General features: G+C 37.3%; 2 protein-coding genes across 3 annotated transcripts in view; both read right to left on the reverse strand.

Moving 5' to 3' along the window:
- Positions 1 to 12,500, reverse strand: part of LOC137017934 (ras-related protein Rab-37-like) — a 28,263-nt gene extending 15,763 nt beyond the window's left edge. Inside the window, exons 1-2 of one of the 2 annotated variants that reach the window (XM_067382721.1) lie at positions 11,967 to 12,498; positions 8,134 to 8,244 (exon numbers count right to left, since the gene is read on the reverse strand). In XM_067382721.1, the coding sequence (XP_067238822.1) occupies positions 8,134 to 8,244; positions 11,967 to 12,077 (222 nt within the window). In that variant the 5' untranslated portion in view covers positions 12,078 to 12,498. Of the gene's footprint in view, positions 1 to 8,133; positions 8,245 to 11,966 lie in introns of both variants that reach the window. The other variant, XM_067382722.1, reaches the window with a different exon arrangement.
- LOC137004817 (ras-related protein Rab-26) lies at positions 12,137 to 23,858 on the reverse strand. Its single transcript, XM_067365461.1, has 3 exons — positions 23,583 to 23,858; positions 14,845 to 14,955; positions 12,137 to 12,193 (listed from the first exon to the last, which is right to left on the reverse strand). The coding sequence occupies exons 1-3, from the start codon at positions 23,787 to 23,789 to the stop codon at positions 12,137 to 12,139; spliced, it is 375 nt and encodes a 124-aa protein (XP_067221562.1). The 5' UTR covers positions 23,790 to 23,858.
- Between the last annotated feature and the right edge of the window lie 262 nt (positions 23,859 to 24,120).

Consider the following 24,120-nt stretch of genomic DNA (forward strand, 5'->3'; position numbering starts at 1 on the left):
TTTTTTTTTTTGTTATTAAAAACAAACAAGCAACCCCAGCCCAGATGAGAGAAATTAACAAAAAAGTAACGCAATGCATAGCTTTCCATAAAAAGTAACTAAGTAATGCATTAATTTTAAAAAGTAACTTGTCCCAACAATGGTTGTTTTTATTATAAAAAAAAAAAATCCTAATACGAAGCTTTAAAGGGTTAGTTAACCCCAAAATGAAAATACTGTCATTAATTACTCACCCTCATGTTGTTCCACACCTTCGTTCATCTTCAGAATACAAATTAAGATATTTTTGATGAAATCCGATGGCTCAGTGAGGCCTCTATTGACAGCAAGATAATTAACACGTTCAGATGCCCAGAAAGCTACTTAAGACACATTTAAATCAGTTAATGTTACTACAGTGGTTCAACCTTAATGTTATGAAGCAACGAGAATACTTTTTGTGTGCCAAAAAACAAAACAAAATAACTTTATTCAACAATATCTAGCACTCGTCACTGAACTAAACACTGCTTCATGAAGCCTCGGTGCTTTACGGATCTTTTGTTTTGAATCAGTGGTTCGGAGCGTGTATCAAACGATTTCAAATGGCCAAAGTCATGTGATTTCAGCAAACAAGGCTTCATTGCGTCATAAGCGTTTCAAAATTTACAGACTCAACCACTGATTCGAAACAAAAGATTTGTGTAAAAAGTCGTTATTTAGTTTTTTTGGTGCACAAAAAGTATTCTTGTCGCTTCATAACATTAAGATTGAACTACTGTAGTCACATGAACTGTTTTAAATACGTCTTTAGTAGCTTTCTGGGCATCTGAAAGTGTTAATTATCTTACGGTCAATGCAGGCCTCAGTGAGCCATTGGATTTTATCAAAAATATCTTAATTTGTGTTCTGAAGATGAACGAAGGTCTAACGGGTGTGAAACGACATTAGGGTGTGTACTTAATGATGGAATTTTCATTATTGGGTGAACTAACCCTTCTCATTAAAACATGACTGTGCCAATTAGTCGAATTTAGTGATGACATTACATTGCTGTTGCTGATACCTAGTTTTACAGCGGTAAAAGTCACAAAAAACAGTCATGATCAGATTTCACAGACAAGGCGCAAGCTAGTCCTAGACTAAAATGCATGTTTGAGCTGTTTCAACAAAGCAACTTGCTCTGACATATCTTAAAATATATCAGTGCCATTGTTTTGTCTCAAGATGCACATAAGTAATGTTTCGCACATAAGGTATGTTTATAAAAGCTACTTAAATGCCCTAATTGAATTAAGGCCTAATCCTGGCTTAATCTAAGCCCTGTCTGTGAAACCGGGCCCATATATTCTTTAATTAATTAATCTCATAATAGTCAGGTGATGGCGCTAAACCAAATGTATATCTATTGCATAACTTAAACTACAAATCTGGCACAGAGGCATGTATAATTACAAACAAATGTAGGATAGAAGGATAGGATAGAAGCCCATATGTGACAAAGTAGTTTCTGCGACAGCTCTCTGACAAACAGTGTAATACATCAGTGTCTGAATTTCTCGCTTTATTTAGTTCACTCCTTGCTGATTAGTGCACTCAACTGCCATGCACTATATAAAAACACTAAAACACTAAAAACAACACTGCTTGAGTGAAGAACAGACACACAAAGACTTATTCACTAAAAACGCTGCAAAACTTCTGCATAAAGAATATTATGTGCATTGTGATTGGTCACAACAGCCATGAGTATCAATGGCAGCTGGCATCACTTAAAAACAAAACTGGCACAATGAGTCTTGAATAGCTTAATATATAAACAAATGAAAAAGATTCGAAAACTAAAGTAGAGAAGATTTTAAATTCTGCTAAATTTCTCCTTTTGTGATGTTCATAAGAAGAAAAAAAAACAGGTCACACAGGTTTGAAGCAACAGGGGAGTAAATGACGACAAAACCGTTTTCACGGTTGACTAACAATCACAAATGCATGCTTCAACTGCTTAATACACCTTCCAGGAAGTTCTGCATTAAAAAAAAAAAGAAAAAAAAAAAGAAAGAAATTAGAGCACAGCACGAAGCAATTTGAGAAGAATATTAACTAGTTCAATAAGAGCGCAGGCATGTCTTTATTGTTCCTTCAATCACTAGTGCATATCTGACTTGAATGAAAACAACTCTTTTTCTTGATAGAACTGCATTCAGCAGATCTCAGCAGTCTCCTTCTTCCTCTGAAGGCAAAACAATCAAAAGCTGCAGAATAAAAGAAACTGAAATACACTGACAAAAATGATAGTGATGATTAGGTTTGGGAATTGAGAACAGGTTCTTTTTCAGAACTGTTTAAATTTAAACAAAAATAAATAAAACAATAGGAAAGTACTGTTAAAGGTGCCATTGAACGTTTTTTTTTTTTTTTTTTTTACAAGATGTAATATAAGTCTAAGGTGTCCCCTGAATGTGTCTGTGAAGCTTCAGCTCAAAATACCCCATAGATTTTTTTTGGGGCATAATTAGAAATGAGCCGATTCAGGCCGCGGCCCCTTTAATTGCTCGCGCTCTCCGCCCCCTCCCGAGCTCTCGACTCTATCATTGCATAAACAAAGTTTACACAGCTAATACAACCCTCAAAATGGATCTTTACAAAGTGTTCGTCATGCATACTGCATTATGTGAGTATGATATTTATTTGGATGTTTACATTTGATTCTGAATGAGTTTGAGGCTATCCTCTGTGGCTAACGGCTAATGCTACACTGTTGGAGAGATTTATAAAGAATGAAGTTGTGTTTATGAATTATACAGACTGCAAGTGTTTAAAAATTAAAATAATGAAAATTCTCTGTGAATACAGTAAGAAACGATGGTAACTTTAACCACATTTAACAGTACATTAACAACATGCTAACGAAACATTTAGAAAGACAGTTTACAAATATCACTAAAAATATCATGATATCATGGATCATGTCAGTTATTATTGCTCCATCTGCCATTTTTCGCTATTGTTCTTGCTTGCTTACCTAGTCTGATGATTCAGCTGTGCACATCCAGACGTTAATACTGCCTGCCCTTGTGTAATGCCTTGAACATGAGCTGACATATGCAAATATTGGGGGTGTACATATTAATGATCCCGACTGTTACGTAACAGTTGGTGTTATGTAGAGATTCACCTGTTATTCGGAGGCTTTTAAACAAATGAGATTTATATAAGGAGGAGGAAACACTGCATGCATTCTTCTACTCTTTCAGTCTTGTGAGTTATTGGTTTATATTTTAAACTTAAAGTTATAGTAAAATACTTAAGAGTCTTCATTTATTAATTCTCATGTTGTTCCAAACCCATATGACATTCTTTGTTCCACAAAACGCAAAGGTGGAAGCAAAGTCCCTTTCATGCATGAAGTCATTTTACTTGATGGCCATCTTTGAAATGCCTCTATTTCAGTCATGCAATTGACCCTTCGTCAGGAGTTTGATTGACAGGCAATCTAACCAGTCATAATGCCGAATCCGCCATTTTGTCTGACAAAGCAGTCAAGAGTTAGAAGATTAACCTCTGTGGACTTGAACTTGAAAAATAGTGTGAACTGACGTCTTTCTGTATAAATGAACTAGTAGGAAGAGATGATCGGTTCACGAGCCGCTTGAGCTGAGGAGCAACAGCGATCTGTCACGACACATTGAAGAGCAGCAAAACGTTTTTTATTGTTTGAATTTTTTTTAAAAATTTACACAATTTGAAAGCTGGGACTTTGTTTAACATCATAAGTAACCTGCTCTGTGTTGACTGTCGATGTGTTGTCAGTGTCCTCTTTGCTCCGCAATGTATTTTTCACTCTGTGTGGTGTGACAGCGCCATGGCTTGTCTGACAAAGCAACATTAACTAAGGGGGGCGGGTCTTTGCGAAGGGTCAATTGCAGCTCTTATCTCTTTGAATGGGGAAACATGAAATTCTCCAAAGCTGTTCACCAAGCTTTCGATAAAATCACCAGTGAAATCTGACAACAACGGTCTCAAAAGTTGTGTTTCTAAACAATAAAATCATGACAAAAAGAACTTTTCAGGCTGGAAGAGCCAACTTTACCAATCAGCGACTGGCTCTTTTATATAGAAGGCGGAACTTATTCTGCCATATTGCAAGTTGCACTTTCTCCCATTCATCAGTAACGTACAGCGTCTTTAAGCATATAAAGTCTTTGGTAGAAGTAGATGGTCTAAAATAAAAAAAGAATGGTGATCGATATATTCAGTGAATAACAACTTGGGCCTAAATTTTGATTTGTTCCTCACATAAAGCTGTTATAATTGGTAAGATTTGTAATATAGCGAGTCATTTGGATAATTGCACTTCTTTTAGAGTGCGTTTTTCCACTGAAACAGAACAGATACAGTTTCGGAATGACATGAGGGTGAGAAAATGATGACAATCTCCATTTTTCTGTGAACTATCCCTATAAATCAGTGTCAGTGAGGAGCAAATATTGATGTGCACTTCTTCGAAAGCACTAAAAGAATCAATAATGGAGACTAGGATCAAAGCTAGAATCGATAAATTCTTTACAGTTTCCATTCCTATAGTGATGATAAATGACTATAGGATATTCATTGGACAGTTGCTCTAGGAACCTGTTTGATCTATCCAAGTCTTAACCTATTATTTATGAAATGGAAAACCTGTATCAGTTTCAAGGGCCTTTTGACACTGGAAAGGCTATCGATTTATGAAAAACATACATCTTTAATGGCCTCTGCCTATCCAGCATAAATCAACCATAGCCATCAATTTGTTGTAATAGCTTTCCATTTCTCTGGCATCAGACTTGCTCCGCTCTGGCTCCCACACATCCTCATGCTGAGCAAGTGCTACAAGGAAGAGCCCAAAATAGACACAGGCTATAGTGCTGCCGCTGTGCCATTCAAAAAAAATACCAGCACAGAAACGCTATGCTGTTTCCCTGAGCCACGACAGATAAGATGCTTCATTTCAAACTAATTTTAGACGCTGTTGGCAGGCAATCAAAGAACGAGGGTTTAAATGGGTCTTTGAACTTCCTAAAGACACCTTCTGTCTCAAAAACACTCCGCTTTCTACTTGATTCTGACGTTCAAATCTAGCCCACGCCACATGCAAAACCTTGACCATTTCAAGGTCTTAAGCTAACCTTCAGTTCTTGCGAAAACACATGCTGTGAAACCAAACTGACTGTCTTGGCTTGAGGGCAAAAATCTATTTGTGGCGCATGACAAACTTTTTTTTCCTCCAATAAAAACACGTGCCCTTAACGCCACCTGACAACAGCCTCTTGCAATAACATATGTCCATGTATTTACCATTATGACTCAAAAGATGAACACAGAAAGCCACCAGAATTTCACCACACAGCATTGATATATTTAAAACAGTCTTTCTCTGAGAAAATAAAATAAACAGTATTGTATGACTCATCTTGTACTTAGGGGCGTATACAATTTTTTTTGTCCAATCAGATGCGCTCTACGATGAAAATGTCCAATAACAACTAGCAAACGATGGTTCCTTGCAGTGATGTAAACAAAATTCAAACGGCTATATTTTTTGTTTATTAGTATTATTAAATGGGATGGGCTCTTTGATATGTCTCACTCCAGCTTCCTGCTAATGCATATCCTATTAAAAGTGTCAAAATATTTCATGGGGTCTTTAAAGTCTCAGTGAAATGGAAGTAGCAACAGATCTCTTTTGAACTGTGATGCACATCCGAGTGTAGCTGATAATTTTGAAATGCGGAATTGCTCTCAAAATTGAATGCGAGTTTGTATTCAATTTTAAGATTATATATTATATATATCTCAATCACACAAGGTGAATTTTCTTTACAAACACCAAAAAATAGCTTGTTTTCTCCCCAACAAGGGCTGGCAGTTGCAGATCAAGACCCAAAGTGTCACAAGGCGACGGGTTAATCATTTAGCCAGACTGGAACGTGAAGGAGCATCAGATCGGCCTGTTATGTCCCAAACACTTCAAGGCGTCTGGAGTGGTACAGAGACTTCACAGATTTATTTGTCAGAGAGGCTGCTGGACTACACCAACAGCACTTCAGAAAACCACAGAGATTTTCAGTTAAACGCTAATGGACAGTGAATACAGTCAAACACACACACACACACACGACCTCTATATGATGGAGTGTCTGAACAGCTCATTGATTAGATGCTGACTTTAAGTGTTAAACGGGTCATATATTTTTCAAGCATCATATTTTAACAATTTTTTGCCTCAGAGGTCCACTTGTAATATTAGATTTTGATGAATGTTTTTCTCACTCTCGCTGCCCCTGAAGATTGAAAGAGCCATTTTTGGAACATAAATGATGACATTTTGAAGAATGTTGATAACCAAACAGTTTTCGTGCCCAATGACTTCCACTGAATGGACAAAAACAAAGACATTTCTCAAAATATCTTCTTTTACATTCCATAGATAAACAAAATTATACAGGTTTGGAACCCTTCTGGTGCTCTTCTGTCATTTTTTACTTTATCAGAATGGTAGAAAACTTGGTAAAGGTTTTGGCACTTGCTATGTAAACACACACACACACACACACACACACACACACACACACACACACACACACACACACACACACACACACATCATAAACATGACTCAAAAAGGTTAAATATTCCTAAAAAAAAAACAAACAAAAAAAAGAGTCACATGTGTGCTCCTCGTGGTAAAAAAATGACGCATTTGAAATTAATGGGAAACAAATTTAATCTAGTGGAAACATTTGGTACTGCGCCCAAACAATCTTACTGAAAGCTCATTTTTTGAGATATCAAACTCAAATTTGGAACACAACTTGTTTAGATTTATGACTTTGATTGTCTCACTGTTTGAAAGTAAACAGTGTTTTGAAAAAGATTTACATTATAAAATATAAAATTTGAAAATAGTATTTTTATGAATTTCTCATAACAATAAGTGTCTTCTTTAAAAAAAAAAAAGAGACCAAACTGAAATGTGTGCTCCAAAGCATTCAAGATTTACAACAGTATAAGTTTGAAATTTCATTTTCAGGTCTATGCTAAAAAAATGAATAAATGGATTATAACTACTTCAGAAATATAAGTCAGTACCAAATCCCCTATGGTCCCCAAAATCCCCTAAAAATACAAAATATTAACATTATCAGACTAAAACATAATACATTCATTTCATTGGAAATAAAAATCTCCATCACACAAAGAGCACCAGAGGGTTTAGTTTTTGGAATAAACACCCTCCATTCATGAGAAATAATCAACAGTGCATTGCTGTGAGCAGCGGATTTGCTTTCGGGTCTAATATAGTTTGTGCGGTCTCATCCTTCAATAACAGCCTCTCTGCAAAGCTGCATTTTATTATGACATTTGTGTGATTCATAAAACAATCTGCACAAATTTTCAACTCAAACTGTTAGAATCAGACTGAAACAGTTGTGGACCTTGTTAAAAAAAATAACATTAAGCTATGATTTCTAAACATCAAGGAAAGGATAGGTTTGTTAAATACAAACCAAAGCAAAGGCCTCTTCATTGATTACACATTCTGGCCAAGGTTCTAGAACAAACGTTCTTCCAGTAACGTTAACAGAACGTTTGTTCAATGTTCTCCATACCACAACTATAATGATAACAACAAGAGGAACAAGTGGTAATCACTTTCAGAACTATTGTTTTCCAAGTGACGAATCAGTCAATCAGAATCCATCCAAAGAGCTTGAGCATTTAAAGCATCGGACAACAAAACTGCAGCAAGCGCTTATAATAAACAGATTGTTACTGTGCATTGGTGTGGACACTAATACAATTATCGTTATTGGTGTGAATGGGTTTAAACTGTTTGGTTTAACACCATCCTCCTTTCTCATCACTAGCCGAACACTAAATAAGCTAGGTCTCATTACGGGCAATTGTGAACACCAGAACATCAGGAATACAATGATTTTAGAATGTGTTGGTTTTTCAGGTTCGTTTCAATGAATATTCTATTTGAACTAGGGAAGAGCTTTGGGCTCTGACACTTACATCCAACGCTTATTTGAGTTATCAGAACACTGATCATAATATGAACATGGTTGAAAAAGAGAAGCAAACCAGCTCCGTCCACTACTGGCTCACCCTAAAGTCTATCCCCACTGTGGCTATGAAGTTGCCTCCCAGAAAGGCACCATCTTTAAAGCGCACCAGGACGCAGGTCTTCCCCACTGCCGAGTCTCCCAGCAGCATCACCTAAAGGCATCAGGGTCAGAGACAGCTGTTAGGCCTACAACCCTTTGATTACACACATCCTGCTTTGGTTTAATGAGCTCTAACTGTTCACCAACACCATGTTAAAGTCAACATGAAATGACATTCACAACCCACTTTACTTTCATTAAATGACACATTTCTGAGCAGAACGAGACAAAAAATGTAATGTTTTATCCATCGAGAATAACTGGAGTGTGAAAAATGCCTCTAATTAAAGGGTTAGTTCACCCAAAAAAATGAAAATTCTGTCATTTACTCACCCTCGTTCCAAACCCGTAAGATTTTCATTCATTTTCATAACACAAATTAAGATATTTTGAATGAAATCTGAGCGCTTTCTGTCCCTCCATTGACATGCTACGCAACTACCAATTTCAAGCCTGAGAAAGGTAGTAAAGTTATCATTAAAGTAATCCATGTGATTCCAGTGGTTTAACAGGGTCAATGACGTGACAGGTCATTTTTTTGTCCAAAGACATTAATAATAATAAAGAACAAAGATATGACATCCAAAGTATCACAACTAGATCTTTTTTTACTGAATCCAAAAGGTTATAATTATATTTTGCTACATATAAAGGTTATTTTAAAGATTTTGGTCAAAAGGTCATTCGGTTTAACCGCCCAAAGGCCAATACAACCATTTAATTTGTGATTAAAATATCTTAGGATTTAATAAATGTATACATTTTTTTTATCCTGGCATGATTTTATAACATTATGTATCAACATAGTGCAAAATGGTATTAAAATTATGTGTAGAAGCTGCTTTGTTACGAGAAAGAATGTCCGAAAAAAATGAATTTCATTGATGTCATTCGGAGTAACCAATATAAAGGGACCATTTTTGGATCAAGTCATGTGGTCAATATCATGTGACAGGATGTGACATCATTCAGAGGCCTGCATAGGACCACATGGGCTGCGTTCCAGTTCGGTTTTTAAATGCCCTTCCCTCGCTAACTTCACTCAGTCTCGTTGACTCGGATGTACATCATTGCTTACGTTGCACGAGTGCCCATTTCTGGCGGAACCTTTGTATGGGCTGAACTGGAACGTCCTAAGCCCTTGATCACTTGGAATCCGCAATGGAGCTGATTTATTATTTATTTTTTCCCCTTACAAAATTGTTTAATACAGCATTCTATATGTATATATGTGTGTTTTAAATGTTTAAAACATAATTAGAATATCATAGAGTTGTTTGTGGTGGGGTAAATTAAACGCAATATGCGGTGACGTCACAATCGTGTTGCATTGTGGGTTATGGAGCTGCCTGAAGTGTACATATGAAGTAGACTCGCTCCCTCGGTCAAAATCGAGGGAGCGAGGGTCTGTCCATATAAACTTCCCTCGTCCACTTCACGAAGTGGAACGCACTTCAAAATGGCGGCAGGGATTCCCCCGAGGGGAAGTGTTTAGGGAAGTTCGCGAGTGCGTGTCTAAAACCGAACTGGAACGCAGCCCTGGTCATGAAGCAAAGTAACTAACTCTCTTTTAACTATTTGAAAAATTCATGTTTTCACTTACATGTCCCAAAATATCAGGTCATTCGGTACAACTGCTATAAAACAAGGAAAATGTTTTAATATTTAAAAAAAAAACTAAATATAAAATGTTTGACTGTCCTTTTGGTAGCTAGCTAGATATTAGCATTGTTTTAAAATATCCTCATTTGGTATAACCAAGTGTCATTCGGTAAAACCGAAATTGTTAAAACTTTTGTGGTGACAAATTTTGTCCACATTGTAAGAAAATGACAAAAGCAGTGTTAATTGATTATAAAAATCACATAATCTTATTGTTAACACTTAATAAAACTTCAAAATTAATCTCCATTATGTTTTTTTTTTTTTTTTACACTTTTAAAAACCTTATTCATCAACGTGCGCGTTCACTCATTCGTGTTGTGTTGATGTGAGACCAGATGTTGTTAAGTGAACACGTGTTGGAGATTAATATTTTGTAAATAAAGTGGTAAGTTATGTTTGAATGTGCTAGTTGCATAGGCTATCTGTCCCAATGGAGGGACAGAAAGCTCTAAGATTTCATTCAAAAAGATGAACGAAGGTCTTACGCGTTTGGAAAGACATGAGGGCGAGTAATTAATGACAGAAATTTCATTTTTGGGTGAACTAATCCTTTAACATGGGGCTGATGGTAAAGAGAGCTTGGTGGGATGACTGGGAATAACATACAGTGACAAATCATGCAAAATAAAACCAGGAAGTTTTTCAAGTAAATGGGGTCATTTGCCTTTATGTTGACTTTAAAGGAACACTCTACTTTTTTGAAAATAGGCTCATTTTCCAACTCCCCTCGAGTAAAACAGTTGAGTTTTACCGTTTTTGAATCCATTCAGCCGATCTCCAGGTCTAGCGGTACCACTTTTAGCATAGCTTAGCATAGTTCATTGAATCTGATTAGACCATTAGCATCTCGCTCAAAAATGACAGACGGAAAATGAAAAGATGCGATTTTCTAGGCCGATATGTCTAGGAACTATACTCTCAGATATATCAGCCTAGAAAATCACAACTTTTCATTTTCCATCGGTCTTAGTACACAATGTAACTGCAGAAGGTTCAAGTTTTAAATAGGAAAAATATCAAAACTCTTTGATCATTTTTCAGCGAGATGCTAACGGTCTAATCAGATTCAATGAACTATGCTAAGCTATGCTAAAAGTGGTACCGCCAGAACCGGAGATCGGCTGAATGGATTCGAAAACGGTAAAACTCAACTGTTTAACTCTAGAGGAGTTGGAAAATGAGCCTATGTTCAAAAATAAATAAATAAATAAATAAAGTGTTCCATTAACACCAAGAAGAAGAAAATGCATTGTAATGGACAGGAAACTGAAATTGTGAAATGCATGTTTACCCAGTTGTGTTAGTGGTATTGCATAATATTCTTCTCAGAAACTAGATTGCTCAACTCCGACATTGTAAGTTGTTTACCATTTTCCCATCTATGCATTTTATTTAAGACAGAGGGCAAAGAACAGCTCCTCTAAAATACATCATTCTGGAACCTCAGACTTGATGTTTTAAATCATTGTGTCTCTTCAGAGTACATCAATAGGTCTTCAAATGTGTAGAAATGACTCCCACCTTGGGTCAATATTATCCACCAGTGAGAAAAAGTCAAATATGCACATTACTCAAATATTAGGGAACATGCATAAAAACACAAATGGTTTATATATACTGTATATAGCAGTGGTTATGAACTGTAAGGACGTACCCCAAAACAGGAGAGTCAGATCAATGTAATAAATTGCAACTGACCATGTAATCAGGCATTGTTAGAATAAAAATCAATAGGCTTAACTTTTAAAAGGAAGAAAACATACTATTTTATGTCAATAATTTTGCGCAGTTGATTGTAATTTTAAGTACAACTGTTTTTACTTTAGTACAAAATAATTTCAGTAGGCTACTGCGTTTTGGTCACCACTTTGCTCCAAAACCAGTTGAAAGAACCGCTGCTATACTGTACCAACTGAACTTAGTTATTCACATATGTTTGCAGCCATTTAAAGTGAATTCTGATAGTTGCATGGCGGTGAACATGCCTTTGCATTGTTGAAAACTAAGTCATTTCTGAGTAGAAGACGCACGCGCGTGCCACAGGTGCCAACTAATACAAGGCAAATGTTTCAGACACAACAATCAGGATAATTAAGAAATAACTCACACCTTGAAGGCAACATCAAAATACTCATTGACCGAGGCGCATCGCTCCAGCACATTTCTCGATGTTCCGTTTTTAACCCCATTCTCCATCAATGTTGCTTTTTTGATTGACATCGCGGAAACAAAATAACAAGGATGTTGCTTTCGATGTTCTTCTCAAGACGCGCCGGTGACTAGATCACAAACGCATCACATAGTGCATCTACAACGCGCCCAAACTTCATCAGATGCTGTGGAGGATGTGAACATGAAGAAGAACAAGAAACATGTATCTATCCGAAAAGCGTCCTCTTTATAATCATTAACGCGCAAAGACGCAAAATAAGAGCGTTATCGCGCAGTTGCGCGCATAATCACGGACAGCAAAGAAGCAGATCGCTCCAAAACACACATGAGCAACAGGCTCCCGTGGGTCACACACAGGTGCTAGATCACATCTGATCACACTGATTAAGAGGAGGAGACCGACAAATGACAGCCTTCAAGCGACGCGACAAAACTAGTACGCGCCCATTGCTGCAAGCTGTCAGTGCCTACCGCGAGCGCGCGGCTGTGTTGATTAAAATAGGTGGTTTTGTCGCGTCGCGTCTGTTATATGAGGGGCAACTTGCTTTCTTAAGTGACATAAACCTGTACTTTCTGCAGGGGGCGCTTGAGGGCCCCGAAAGCCAACTAATCCGTTCAGCCTCATTCAAATCTCAGGGAACTTTTCGTTTTATTAGAGACATTTGTACACATGAAATTATAATCATTCAAATCCATTCATTCCAGGCATTGAAAACTGACATACTAATGAAAATCCACTCTAGCAAACTCTAAAACATTATATTATTAAAAAAGGCCCTCACAAACGACTGTGATTCGTCCATCGTAAACAGTGCTGTGAAAAGTAACACGTACCACGTGACAACAGTGTGCCGCTTCAGAAGGTCTTGGCATTAGTCATTTATGACTGAATAATGATACTGAGAATTTTTTTCAATATACAAGATGATATAAAAGAATGATTGTTTAGATACATCGTACCTGAACAATTAAAAACACATTTCGGGCCACCAAGCCCCGCCCACTGCGTAATTTTGAATCATCTCAACGGTCGTTCTGCCATCGGTTTGTTTCTGTGAGAGAGTTTCGTTGAATATTTGTGGTTTGTCGTGACGCTTGCGGCCAATGCAGATGAGGTTTGACAAAATGCAGCCCATGGTAATGAGGAAAGATTAAGCTGTTTGCAAAGCTCACTTAGTTTTTAATATCTAATATAACTAACTTAAAATATGAACGCCTCTCAAACACCTCTTGCTGTTTCATTGATGTTCAGTGAATTGCATGTGATATGATAACAGGATTTTAAGTAATAATTCCGATGGTTTATTTTACAACTTCCGCAATCTATGCCATGTTTCACAGACTTAATGAGGATTAGGCCTTATATTTTTATTAATGTGCCTTAAAAAAACATCACTGGTGTGCATTTTGAGACAAAACAAGGCACTGACATATTTTAAGATATGTCAATGCAAGTTGCTTTCAGTTAAAACAGCATACAGTCTGTGACTAAACTTAAGCCTTTGTCTGTGAAACTAAGGGTTAATGTTACAAATGAATTGAGCTTTAATGTTCGTTAAAAGTGTGTGTTTAGTGCTCTCCCTACTGACCAACAAGTGTAATGACATCCAGTGGCCCATCCATAACGTAAAATACCCAAGACAGCAAAGTTATAGGTCTAATAAAAATACATATTCAGGTAAACACGCAGCTCTTGCTTTTATAATCGATGATGTTTAATACATGTTTTTTCCTGTTATAATCCCTTATGATCTGCAGGTATATTGTGCCGGAATGGCTATGCACACATATTAAACAACCTTTTTCTCTCTCTCTTACACACACACAAAACACTGAGACTAATTACAAAATATGAAGAAAAACAACAAACAGTGATGATCCAACCGAGGCCAGACAGATCCCTCTGTAATTATAATCAGAGCCCACAGTAAAATGATCATTATCATATTATTGTAATCAGATGCTCTGTGCTGAAAAACCCCAGCGGCTCTCTGCAGCGAGTTATGACAGCAGATATAGAAAAGCAAATCCAGCAGGCAAAGCCAACATGGAACCTATTGATATTTGTGGCCAATCGACATTTTCAGAGAGAAGGGAAAGATGGGGAACACAATTGTGTGTTATTAAAAGTAACATATTTCTGGGTTCAGCATGATGATTACTAGGGAAAAATAATCATCTGAAACATTTGATAATTTAGCCTTTATGTTAAAGAATATTGTTTTTCCCTGTAAGGACTATAAAACCCTAAATTTATACTTAATATAAAAATAAATGTAACAATATATTATAATATATACTTGGTGCAATGCTCCTTTCTTACTTTCCCAACAGTTCTGTTATAATATTTGCCCAGTTTGTGTGATCTAAAAAAAGTCTATTTAACAGTTTAGCTTACTCAAATCACAGTCAAAGAACTAAATCTAAAAGACCAAGTTCTTTATTGGCATCTACGGTTCCATTAAGAACCTTGAACATCCATGGAACCTTTTCATTCCACAAAAGGTGGAATTAATGTTTTTTTTTTGTTGATTTTTTATAGTGGAAAAAGGTTAATTATTTGGGGAACCCCAAATAACTCTTCTATGGCATCGCGCCAAACAAATAAAAAAAATAAAATAATAATAATAATTAATCAATCAATTTAAAAAATCTTATTATTTTTAAGATTGTTCCTAAAACAAATTAAATTCCATGAATTCTATGAATAAAAGTATTATGATATATATTTTGATTTCAATAATTTGTGTCTTGTTTAAAGCAGAAAAAATGTCCTGAGAAAGCAGTAGCTGTGACCTTCTGCAGAGAGACTCACCGTGAAACCAATGCCCACAGTAGCAGAGAAGGATCCAGGGATGAATTTACCCTGGTCAAACTGCACTAATAGAGACGTCTTCCCCACTCCACTGTCTCCAACTAGTATAGTCTGCAACAGACAGACATGAACAGATGGATGGTCAAAATGAAGATAAAAGTATTGTGACACTTTTGTGGTTGTCAAACGGTAGTGGATTATAGTTAATGTGATTCTCTACACCTGTGGTTCCTCTGCTAGGACAGCTGTGTGAACTTGAGGAGAATTGAGTTCATACAAACATACACTAAATTCAACAAAACAATAGACAATGAGCAAAAATGAAGAAAATTAAAGTTAGTGAAAAGAATCCTGCAGCATTTGAGTGCAGATCCCAAAGCGATGTATTTAAAAAAAGGAAACGTTTATCCTTTGCAGATTTCACGTACAGACAATGTTGTCAAAACAATCCCCATCACACGGACCCATGAAAATTAGTAAAATTGCCGTATTATTCATGCCAGGCCAGTAGGTGGCGAAGTGACTTCGTAGAAACACTACGTGCCTATAGACTGAACATGTAATACACATGCGAATGATGTCACTATTTTCACAAATTGCATTTTTGTAGTTTAAATGATGATAACGGTATCGTTTTCAAAAACGTGCACTTTGAAACACGTTTTCAAACGTTTATGTTTTCAGGCCCCTAAAACGCCGTTGTTGTGCACGTTTTTGAAAACAATACCGCTATTGTCTCTGTGTAAAATACAAAAAATGTGAATTTGTGAAAACGGTGACATCATGCGCATATGTATTATGTGTTCAGACTATAGGCACCTAGTGTTTCTTTACAAAGTCACATCGCCACCTACTGGCCTGGCATGAATAATACAGCATTTTACTCATTTTCGCAGATCCGTGTGACGGGGATCGTTTTGACAACATTGTCGTCTTTATGCAAAGGAAAAACGTGTCAGTTTTTAATACATTATTTAATACATTAAACATGGTTATAGGGTTTGCTGGATCATTGTGTTCACCCTATTTGTTGGGACATCGTGAACTGGCCTTAATGCTTGTCTAAATTCTGTTTGGGTCTATTGCATTTTTGTTGTCATATTAATATTACATTATTTCTGTGCTAAGATATGAAAATATAATGGAAAACATTTTAACATAAGATGCAGCAAAATAAGCGAAAGGTTTCAGATACTTTTTCACAACCTTCTGCTAAAAATACAGTGCAAAGTACATGTATACACATTAACAAACAAAATCAAGCATAATTGATCGTTTCCCTTCTGCTGCATTCTCACATCTACATAGCGTGATTTCTGACATGCAGCTAAAATGTGAAGCATAAACGAGTCTCAGCTTTAGGACTGGAGAGAAGATCATAGCTAGTGTGGTAAACATTAGTCACTTTCATGTTGACACCTGTGGCGTCAACAAGAATTAGTTAGGGGGACAGAAAGCAGTTCTGCACATTCTCACAGTTTTCTCATCAACAGATCAGTCAGGGTGTTTGTTAATGTTGGGGTTTTCAAAGACAAGCATCACTATTACCGGCCTGTTGCTCATATTTGAGGTTTAACTCATGAAATCAGGGCTGGATGATTATAAAATAGGTGAAAACATAGACTTTTAAAAAGAACCCATGCCATATTTACAGACAAGAATATCAGATTGTGAGACCTGGGGGTGGGCTCTTTTGACTTGGGCCAGTTAGCAATTACTTCAACAACCCAGAACAATTAAGCACTTGCAACCACTTAGAGACGCCCTAGCAACAATCCAAAACATCTAGACACAGCATAAAAACAAGGAACAAAACACTGTACATTATAGCAAGTTCCTTGGAAACCAACCACAATACCCCAGCAACCACAAAAAAAAAAAAAAAAAAATCTACTCAGCTTACTCAACTAAATAGCAATGTTTTAGCAACAGAAAACCCTAGCCATCTAGATATGCCCTAAAGAACAAAATAACATCTACATAACAACACCCTGGCAACTACCCAGTAAATCATAACAACAACCTAGAAATGACCTAGCAAATTTCAGAACAGCTTAATATCTGTATAACAACACTGTGGCAACCAGCCAGTACATCATAGCATCTACAGTGTCCAACACCCTACAAACTACCTAGAAATGCCCACATTTCTATCCGGAACACCCTAGCATCCATCTAGAAACAGCTTAACAACCACCAAAAACACGTTAGCAACCACATAGAAATGCCCTAGCAAACTTCAGAACAACTTAACATCTGCATAACAACACCCTGGCAACCACCCAGTACATTATAACAACCACTTAGAAATACTTTAACGACTGACCCAAAACCCTACAAATTACATAGAAACACTCCAACAACCACCAAGACCCTAGAAACCAACTAGAAAAGCCCTAGCAACACTCAGAGCACCTTAACATATGCATAGAAATGCCCTGGCAACCATCTAGAAGAACACCCTAGTAACTGCATAGCAGAAGACCAGAAGATCTTTATAACTGCATAGCAATGACTATAAAACAACTCTGAACAACCTAGCAACCACCTAGAAATGACCTAGCAACATTTAGACCACCTTAATATCTGCAACACCCCGGCAACCACCCAGTACAGCATAGCAACCACTTAGAAATGCTTTAGCAACCAATTCAAAACCCTACAAAATACCTACAACTGAAGCTGGACACTAGAAGCAATATCTTCAAAAGGGGGCATTGAGGTGTTCTTGGGGGGCGTTTGTTTAAGGTGCTTGAAAATTGTAACTACTTGTAAAAGAAAATGGTCTGCAACATTCTAACTCACTTTCTACATCGGTGCGTCACTGAACACATCAAAGCAAACGTTCTAAATTAATTTGTCATCCATTTACTGAAGGCAACTTGGCACACGTCCAGTGTAGACAGAATCACTGATAATAATAGGTATGTGCTTTTGACGCAACATGACGCGCCGTTCGCTTCATTTGTAGACAGAAGAGTGTAACCTGCCAGTTTATACCAACGCGACTATAGATAGTGTATCACTTCCATAACAATGACTATTTGCTTCAGTGTTTCTGTCAGCTTTCTGTAGCGCAGCTGCTGAACTTTCAGTGAAAAAAAAAACAAACAACTTAGAGCATCCAGCATTTAGACACAATATAACATGATATGCTTTTTCTTATTCTTGCTTTCCAGTAGGAAAAATTAACATGAAGGGACCGAGATAATGGGTAGGGGGCCGCTGGCCCAAAAAAGGTTGAGAACCACTGCACTAGATGGACATCTTTGACTGTTGCGCCACGTCTCGCTGCTTTTTCAGCGTGTCACACTCAAGACCCAAGCCTTCTTTTCCATTCATCTGTAGTTGGATACTATTATGCATTAAGCATACCCTTGTCGCTCATATGTCAAAAAATGTTGTCGAATTGAACAGATAGTGAAACTAAAGCACTTCTCCATCCTCATGTGGGTGAATGAAGAAAACGGTGCAGCGTTTAAAAGCCATTTCTGATTACTGACATCCAGGGTTTGACATTAACTTTTTTGCTCACCAGCCACTGTGGCTAGTGATTTTCCAAAGTTACTTACCACTCAGCATTTTCACTGGCTATAATTTTGACATCGATACCATGGGGAAAAACTATATTAGGCTGCTGTCACTTTAAGACCTGACGCACAGATCCATTAAACAATGCATTTTCTTTCTCAACTGATTGTGTATACTCAAGAGGATTGACATTTTGATGCTATTTTGTGTGTATCTGATAGACAAAATCTGCAGGAATGAGTAAAATTATGCACAGTACACGCAATCCCATGCCAAAATTCAAGTCCTGTAACACCAACAATATTAGGAGGCGGGTTTGTGTGTCAACTAACTGTCAGAGAGATGAAAGAGCGAGAAAAAGCAGCTGGTATCATGTATCTGTTCTGCAAAAAATGAGTATTGGAAGTGTTTCAGATTTTAAAAAAATTCTATTTATTATTTCAGATGCTTTTTAAAAGACTTCAATTGAAAAATGTATATATTATATATAAAATATAACCCACCAAAGTGTATAGTAGGAGTCACTGCGTTACACGCCACTGCTGAAAACCACCTGCAGCCCCATTGACATCACAGACTTTTGTTGCTGATGTGAACAGCACATTTGTGTATTTAAAAGTAAAGTCATTCTGGTAATTTTATGATAATTTACTGAAATTACTTTGTGAAAAAGTAACGCACCTCATTAGCTTTGAACAGAGTTCAGAATGCACTGTTATGAAATCACCCCCTCATAAACTTGCCCCCCCTTTAAAAGAGCCATGTCATGTCGCACAGGGCAGTGTGCCACATCTCTGTAGGGACTGAGAACGTGGGTGTCATCCAGTACTGGTTGCCATGGTTATCACATCCGGCCAGAGGCTGCAAAAGCACATGCGGCTCGTTCGACAACATTTATCAGCTGGAGGGCAGATGGGTGGTTGTACTCTGCTCAGTTTAATCTAGAGTCTCACTATGCTGCCCTCCTACAATCCCTGTAGTGAGTACATCATGCCGCAGGTTTACAATATTACATTCTGTGACTCCTTCTGTGTTGAACAGAGATGATTGTTTAGATGGTGACATGAATATAGGAAGTTTTATGAAACAATAAAACAAATTGAGTCACACAGCATTGTTTTACATGGCTAAACAAACAAATACCTGTGGGATGATTTCAGGAGATGAATCGTGTCGAACACAGAGCCCACAGGATTTCAAACTATTATTTTTTCATACAAATCTCATCCATGTTTGATATTCCTTAAATCCCTCATTACTCATTCAGCTTTGAAATGCTTGATTAAGGAAGAACACAACGGAACAAACCACATGAGGCACGTGACGGGGACATGGAATGCCATTACCATGGCAACACTTGCATTTCAGCAGCCGAAGCACAGTAGATATTATTGATATTTTTCATTATTACAATGTGACACAGCCTAAAAGCTTGAAATATGAGTGTAACTGACTTTCAAAAGCACATTTATTTTATTTTTGCATATTAGGAAAATGTTCATAAATGTCATTTATGTTCATGCAAAATATAATTTCTAATAATTAATAAATCCTTTTTATGTTGAGGTATAAATGACCAGTACATGTTCTTAACTGGTTTCATGAGATTACAGAAGAATAAACAGCAATAGTTAACTAATATATTTGTTTCTAAAACATATGAAGAATGGCACATGATGACTGCTATATTGTGAATATCATGACAGAACACAAAACAACTACACAAAAATGTTTTCTAAGCAGTTCTGACAGAGTGTCGCAATTGACTTGACAGTTTAGTGTAAGTTTAGATTTAGTGAAAGTTTTGCCATAGCATTTCAATAATAAAAAGCAACAACAGAGACCCTCGCTCTGAGGAACTCATGTGTTTCACATCTCATGTTTCTTTAATAAACTCATTTCCTGTCATCCTTCCTCACCACATTCATGTATATGCTGAAAAATTACCAAATCATCTGCAAAATGTGTAGTTAGCCATGTAGTAAACACTATTCCACACTGATTAACAGTGCACTGCAAGCTTAGAAACAATAGCCCATATGAGGTGTACATTATTAAAATGGTTCTTCAGTGGTTGTTTACAACACTGTAGGTATGAAGTAAGGAAACTTACTAAATCTGAATTGGTTCTTGTGTTGAATAATATGATTGAACATTACTGATGTTACATTATAGGTTTTTTAGGCCAGTTTATTGGTTTCTAGAGAGAACCAGGGAATAAAAAGTGAAGTAACTTTAAAAGGTTTGTCACAATAGGCTGTAAAACCTGTTTTAGGTTCTAACTGTGATATTTCTAGAGGTATAAGTAGTAGGCCTGGTTTGTGATCTCAGTTTGAATGACAGATGAACAATCCCACAAAACCCCCATGCTCTCAAAGATATAGCTCTATACGCAGTCAAGAAAAAATTCCAAAGTATTGAATTACCAATTCCAATATGTTATGAAATCTTTGATGGTGTGATTCAGATAGCGCTGTATGGCAGTGAGGTTTGGGGTCCACTCAGTCATCAGAGCTACAGTAGTTCAGTTCAGTTCAGTTTTACATTTAAAAACGGCCGCAGGCTGACCAAAGTGCTGTACACATAGAAATAGAGCTGAGAGAGATTAATAACACCAATAATATTAAACACAGTTTTAAACAAAAGAGTCATTTATAAGCTAAAAGCAACAAAAAATAAAAACGTTTTGAGACTTGACTTGAACTCAGACAGAGAGGAAGCCGATCTAATATAAAGTGGAAGCTTGTTCCACAATGTGGGGCCAACCATTTCAAAAGCTCAGATATGCTCTGGGTATCTGAAGAAGGAGTTTTGTTTCAGATCTAAGACTTCTAGTGGGACAATATAAATGGAGTACATCAGACAAATAAGAAGGAGCTAAATCATTTAATGATTTATACACCAGTAATAAAATTTTAAACTCAATTCAGGAATTTATCAGGATCCAATGAAGGGGTCTCAGAAGGGGGGTAGCTTGATCAAAGTTCCTCTTTCCCTTCAGGAATCTCGCCGCAGCATTTTGAACAACCTCTAAGCATGCCGTTTGGGATTTAGATATACCAAAATAAAGAGAATAGTCCAGGCGTGAGGTAATGAAGGCATGGATAGCAGTCTCCAAAGAACGCTTGGGGAGACAAGATTCAATTTTTGATAAAGAGTAAAGAGAGAAAAAACTAGATCCAATGACCACACTAATTTGCTTATCGAATTTAAGGGAGCTATCTAACATCACACCTAAGTTCCGTACTTGGGGAGAGATAAATTGATCAAGGGATCCAAGGTCAAGATCCTGTCTTGGCCTGGATTCTGAGGGGTCAAATACAATGACTTCTGTTTTGTCTAAGTTAAGAAATAGGAAATTCTTGGCAAGCCAAGCTTTTACCTTTTCAAGACATCCTGTCAAACTGTCCAGAGCACTTTTATTTTTCCTAGGCAAAGGCATATAGATCTGCATGTCGTCAGCATAGCAGTGAAATGAGACATTGTGTTTTCTAAAAATGGACCCCAAAGGCAGAAGATAGAGAGAAAAGAGAACAGAAGTTAAAACAGAGGTAAACCACAGGATACATTTCGGAGGGAGCAAGAGAAGTGTCCCATTTTTACAAAGAAACATCTATTTGTTAAAAAAGATTTAAAAGACCAACACAAGACTCTAACCGAGAAAGGAGAATCGTATGGTCGAAAGTATCAAAGGCGGATGACGGGTCTAACATTACTAAAATGACGGAATCTCCCGAATCAGTGGCCATGTAAATATCATTGAGAACTCTTATAAGAGCGGTTTCTGTGCTATGCAGAGAGATTTAAACCCTAACTAAAACTTCATTTAAGAAGTTCTGGAGGAATACCTTGGAAATAAACAGCACATTGGATATATCGGACGAAAGTTTGACAAGATAGTACAGGGGTAATTGAGGCAATTTTCAAACTCGAGGAGGGTATAGCTCCTTCAAGTAGGGATTTATTAAATAACGACACCAACCCAGGGCCGACAGTATCAAATAGTAGTCTCGGATAGCGAGGATGTAAAGTGTCATACGCGCAAAAGGATGGTTTAAGTTTAAACATTTCTTCCTTTACAGCAGGGATGGACAACTCCGGTCCTGGAGGGCCGGTGTCCAGCAGAGTTTATCTCCAACCCTAATCAAACACACCTGAACCAGCTAATCAAGGTCTTTAGGATTAGTAGAAAGCTATAGGCAAGTGAGTTTTTATCAGGGATGGAGATAAACTCTGCAGGACACTGGCCCTCCAGGACTGGAGTTGTCCATCCCTGCTTTACAGAATGCAAAGAGACAGAATTGAAAGAAGTCCAGAGGGAAGGTGAACTCATCTCTGTCAGTATTTCCTGATCGGACACCTGAAATTTGAACCTTTATTGCCAAAGTAGTCAGCAAAATCCTCACAGAGTGCCAAGGACGAGCAATGAAGAGAGTTTAGGAGGATTTAAAATGGAGTTAAAATAGGCAGTCCCTTAAGTTCTCGTACGAAACCTGTAATTTATCTTTTTTCCACTTCCTTTCTGCTTTCCTGCACGACTGTCTCAAGGAGCATATGATGAATCCATGGCTCTGATTTGGATGTAGATTTAGGCTTAAAAGACTTGAAAGGAGCAGTAAGATTTAAAATATCTGCCCAAACGGTATTTAAAACAGAAAAGTGTTCCACATCAGGATCAGGTAGTGGAGATTCTAAAGATAAAAGAGGATTAACCTCATTGCAGAACTTAAAATCTACTTCATGTATGGTGCTTGAACCAGAAAGCCGAGGAAGTGATCAGAAATAGCAGAATCAACAACTTCAACTTCAGTTACAGATAACCCATATGACAGAATTTGGTCCAACATGTGTCCATGAATGTGTGTGGGATAATTAAACCAATGCAAAAGGTTAAAAGAGTCAATGATGTTTAGAAACTCAGAGGTTAGCTGCTTCGAGGGACAGCATATGCACATTTAAATCACCTAAAATAAAGATGCGATCATATTTAGTGAAACAGATATATCTATATGTATAGATAGAGACAAAAATAGATAGATAGATAGATAGATAGATAGATAGATAGATAGATAGATAGATAGATAGATAGATAGATAGATAGATAGATAGATAGATAGATAGATAGATAGATAGATAGATAGATAGATAGATAGATAGACAGACAGACAGACAGACAGACAGACAGACAAGAGGATGCTAGTGGTCACCTTATGCATGAGCTCCTCATTGTATGTGAGGGTGAGTGTGCTGGTGGAGAGTGTCTGTCCCTCCTCTGTGTCCGTGTCCACTGGAGAGGAGCCGTATGCACTGTCAGAAGCGGGCTCTCCTTGCTCCACCGTCTCCAGGTCTGAGGTGTTCTCCATCATCAACTCCATGTGTGAGGAGCTTCTCAACAGCAGATTCTTGACAGTCATTTTCCTGTCTCAGCGATGACACAGCTTCTCTGATCTTGTCCTGTCTCTGTTCTGTGACTCATGCCAGAGATTCTTATAACCTGATGAAGTTAAGGCTGATAAATATTTAACAGCAGTGCTTCCTGTGGCGTGCAGCACAGGACATGTTCATGACTATTGCGGTGTACACCACTGTGCTCACTGTGACAAAACGTTCTCGGTCATTCCTGCCGTTTAGAACCTTATGAACAAGGAAGCTATTAAAAATGAATATGCTTGTGCTGTACATGCTCTGCTTTGCAGACACTTAGACTTACGGAGTATAATTTGATTTTTAACAATGGAAATGCAG

Source organism: Chanodichthys erythropterus, chromosome 3 (assembly GCF_024489055.1).
Source record: "Chanodichthys erythropterus isolate Z2021 chromosome 3, ASM2448905v1, whole genome shotgun sequence".
Classification (NCBI taxonomy): Eukaryota; Metazoa; Chordata; class Actinopteri; order Cypriniformes; family Xenocyprididae; genus Chanodichthys; species Chanodichthys erythropterus.

Excerpts from the sequence above, each read along its gene's own strand:
- LOC137004817 (XM_067365461.1), bottom strand. The coding sequence starts at position 23,789 with ATGACTGTCAAGAATCTGCTGTTGAGAAGCTCCTCACACATGGAGTTG. Across the intron at positions 14,956-23,582 it reads ATGAGGAGCTCATGCATAAG|ACTATACTAGTTGGAGACAG; the intron begins GTGACCACTAGC and ends TGTCTGTTGCAG. Across the intron at positions 12,194-14,844 it reads CTGTGGGCATTGGTTTCACG|CATCTGATGAAGTTTGGGCG; the intron begins GTGAGTCTCTCT and ends CATCCTCCACAG.